This window comes from Cebus imitator, unplaced genomic scaffold (genome assembly GCF_001604975.1).
Source record: "Cebus imitator isolate Cc_AM_T3 unplaced genomic scaffold, Cebus_imitator-1.0 Scaffold567, whole genome shotgun sequence".
Lineage (NCBI taxonomy): Eukaryota > Metazoa > Chordata > Mammalia > Primates > Cebidae > Cebus > Cebus imitator.
The window spans coordinates 405,229-408,871 of NW_016107882.1; the positions used below are offsets into that span (position 1 = coordinate 405,229).

Sequence of the window (3,643 nt, forward strand, 5' to 3'; positions counted from 1 at the left end):
CGCCAGATCACTGCCCAGGTCCCCCGGTGCAGGCACATGCACCCCCACAGAGCGCCAGATCACTGCCCAGGTCCCCCGGTGCAGGCGAGGGCACCCCCACAGAGCGCCAGATCACTGCCCCGGTCCCCCGGTGCAGGCGAGGGCACCCCCACAGAGCGCCAGATCACTGCCGAGGTCCCCCGGTGCAGGCGAGGGCACCCCCTCAGAGCGCCAGATCACTGCCCAGGTCCGCCGGTGCAGGCGAGGGCACCCCCTCAGAGCACCAGATCACTGCCCTGACACTAGGTCTTGTCCTTGAGCCAGCTCCTCTGGCTACAGTGCCTCAGAAGTACTACATCCAGGACGTATCTGTCAAATTCAAAACCGTAAGCTTTTTGTAGGTTTCCCCAAAAGCAGGACACACAGCTGCCGCCTGTCAGGAGTAGGTAGGGGACACACACCACCCTTATTGTCAGGAGTAGGTAGGGGACACACAGCACCCCCATTGTCAGGAGTAGGTAGGGGACACACAGCCCGCCGTTGTCAGGAGTAGGTAGGGGACACACAGCCCCCCGTTGTCAGGAGTAGGTAGGGGACACACAGCCCCCCGTTGTCAGGAGTAGGTAGGGGACACACAGCCCCCAGTTGTCAGGAGTAGCTAGGGGAGACACAGCCCCCCATTGTCAGGTGTAGGTAGGGGACACACAGTCCCCAGTTGTCAGGAGTAGGTAGGGGAGACACAGCCCCCCATTGTCAGGAGTAGGTAGGGGACACACAGCCCCCAGTTGTCAGGAGTAGGTAGGGGACACGGCCCCCCGTTGTCAGGAGTAGGTAGGGGACACACAGTCCCCCGTTGTCGGGAGTAGGTAGGGGACACACAGCCTGCACCTGTTGTCAGTGTGACCATAGTGCACGGCAAAGAAGCGTGAGTTCCCCTCTCCACCCTGAAAGCATCCATTTCACAGACGATTCTAACCCTCCCCCAAGGACGTGAGGTGGACACTCACCAGGGCCCTGGGAAAACAGCCCCCCAGTCCTAGAAGTCCGCCCCTCCCCTCGTAACCACAGGCCCCTCGTCTCTCCAGCCGACTTCCACAGGTTTGCAGAGCTGTACCCGGACTTCGCAGAGGAGTACTTGTACCCCGAGCAGACGCATTTCGAAAGCTGTGCGAAGACCCCACCTGCGCCAATCCCAAACGGTTTCTGTGCCGATTTCAGCCCCGAAAACTCGGACGCTGGGAGGAAGCCCGCTCGGAAGAAGCTGGATTAGGACTGAGGGCTGCGTGAGACTCGCCCTTCCCGCGTGGCCGTCACCGCCACGAGCCTCTGAGAGTGACCTCGGGGCCCCGCTCCCCACTCCCGCTGTCCTGGCACTGCCTTCGGCCCGAGTTCCAGGGACCGCGGGGGCTGTTCTTATTCTGTTCCTTGGTGAAGAGTCTGTTGCAGAACCGGCGCTTACTGTGCGAGAATCGGAGGGCACGCACGCGGACCCCCGCCTGGCCTGGACTCTGGGGTCAGGTTCCCTGCCCGGCTGGGGGCACCGTGTCGCCCGGTGCTCTCCCACGGGGTCCTGGTTTCCAGTCTCTGTCACAGCCTCTTCCAGCGGCACTGTGCACCGGGCGGGCCTTCGTGCACACTCAGCACCCACCTGCCACACGGAGCGCACCTGCCTGTCGCTCTGGCACGAAGCCTCCGGATCTGCAGCCTGGCAGGGCCGCCGCCCAGTTTCTCAGTGTTTCTACCGCGTGCGGGAGCTCATGAGTACTTTATAAACTCCATTTAGGTACTTCAGGAAACATGCAGCATTTTTTAAAAAATGGAAATTGTTTTCTACTTCATTTTTCCTTTTAGGGTCAAGGGATATTTATTTATAGGCCTTTTTTTAAATAGAATCTGAGGCTGTTTGGGCTTTGACTTAAATTTCCATCAGGTCTCTCTCCAGCAGGTAATCCCTCTCCTGCTGGGTCCCCTCGGGGAGGTGTGAGCTCAAGGACCCAGCCCCAAAACACTTTTCCTGCTTTTCTTAATCCTTTTCCAGTCCCCTCTTTTTTATAAACATTGCCAGTTTGCTGTTTCTGTTCCGTCATGACGTCATCCACTTCACTGTAGCCTACATTCCAATCCAAGGTTGGATATTGTTCAGATGAGCTGGGCCGAGCTGGGAACTAAAGGCGGCCTCCGCCCTGCCACTCCTCCCTGGCTCGGGGGCCGGGTCCCTGCTGGAAGCGGCTGCATCTTCCTCTCAGCTCCCGTTTCCATGGTGACCGGTGTGACACAGCCACCCTGGCATGGCTGACCTTCCTGCCCTGCAGAGAGAAGCCGCAGCCTCTTGCCTGTGGAAGGAGATGCTGGGCAGCGCAGTGCGGAGGGTGACGGGGATGTCTGGTGACAGCCGCGCAGACACCGCACCTCCCCGCAGCGCTGCCTCCCAGCACCGGGGTCGCGGGCACATCCTGCTGAGCGCATGGGTCCTGCCCCCTCTCAGAGTCAAAGGCGAAGGGGCTTCCAGGCACTGGGGTATTGGGGTGTCACCTGAAGTCCTTCTGATGTCACCCTGCTTCATCATTTTCTGTGACGTGATTGGAACCCATTCTTCAAGCACAATAATCGTCACAGACTTCAGTTGGCTTCCTAAAGCAAAGGCTCCAGGTTTGTTTGGAAAATTTTTTTGATTTCTGAAATGAATTGATTTTAATATTTGGGGCATCTCTATAGAAAGTGACCAGTAAGTACAGGAAAGCAATGTTTACTAACTTCCTCAGAGAGATTCGCAGTACGCGTTTCTCCACTGACAGATGCTTGAAAACAAACAACCTTCAGCTCCTTTTCAATCTCCTTGACTTGCTAGCGTGGACACTGCCAGCCAGGCCAGACGGGGACGGAGGAAACCGAAGTCGATTTCAGGGCTCTGGGCCTGTTGGACACGGAAGAAATTCTAGTGTAGCCTTGGTAGCTACCAGTCATTGATTTTAGAACTGGAGAATGCGAAGATTCATTTTTAAAGGAGAAGAACCTGCACATGGCCAATGACGGAGGTGAACAAACTAAGATATTCTGAGGGAAGGGACCCAGGCCACCCCCTTCCCTGCAGGTCTGCAGATGAAGGGTTTTTTGAATGAAATGCCACCGTGCATTTTCAGAAAAAATCTCTGATAGCCAGACTTTAAATGGATGTTTGTTCCTCCTGATTCTCTCTTCTCTTGTGTGGTGACTTAGAGTTGGTGGGTATTCAGAACTGTGAATGTACATAGCATTGAGTCAGATTCCTCGTGTGTGTGAAGGGACGTGGCGGGCCTCCTGGTGGCCTGGGAGCCAGGCCGTGGCAGGTGCAGCATGGCCCAGGCCTGCGGGGGCGTGAGGGCAGAGGGAGGGTCGCCGTGAAGGAACTTGGGATTTTCAGTGGAATAAATAAAACATACTGTCTTCTATACTTGGGAGTGATGTTTTGTGTGGGTTTTTAATTAGAAGGGCAACAGCAGGCATTCTGACAGGAGAACCCATCCAGACGAGATTTTCTTAGTGTGGTTCGAGCATGTTTAGAAAACACAAGAATTGAAATCCTATATTTTAAAAAGCCGTCTTTGGGGCAAAGGGACACTCTGGAGTGCTTTGGTATTTTGCAGACAGTAGCAGACATTACGGAGTTCAAACATGGATGGCTGTT

At 55.8% G+C, this 3,643-nt stretch overlaps 1 protein-coding gene across 2 annotated transcripts in view; it reads left to right on the plus strand.

Moving 5' to 3' along the window:
- Nucleotides 1-3,416, plus strand: part of LPCAT1 (lysophosphatidylcholine acyltransferase 1) — a 69,759-nt gene extending 66,343 nt beyond the window's left edge. For both annotated transcript variants that reach the window (XM_017515950.1, XM_037734023.1), the window contains exon 14: nucleotides 1,065-3,416. In XM_017515950.1, the coding sequence (XP_017371439.1) occupies nucleotides 1,065-1,249 (185 nt within the window). In that variant the 3' untranslated portion in view covers nucleotides 1,250-3,416. The remainder of the gene's footprint in view (nucleotides 1-1,064) is intronic.
- Nucleotides 3,417-3,643: the final 227 nt, after the last annotated feature.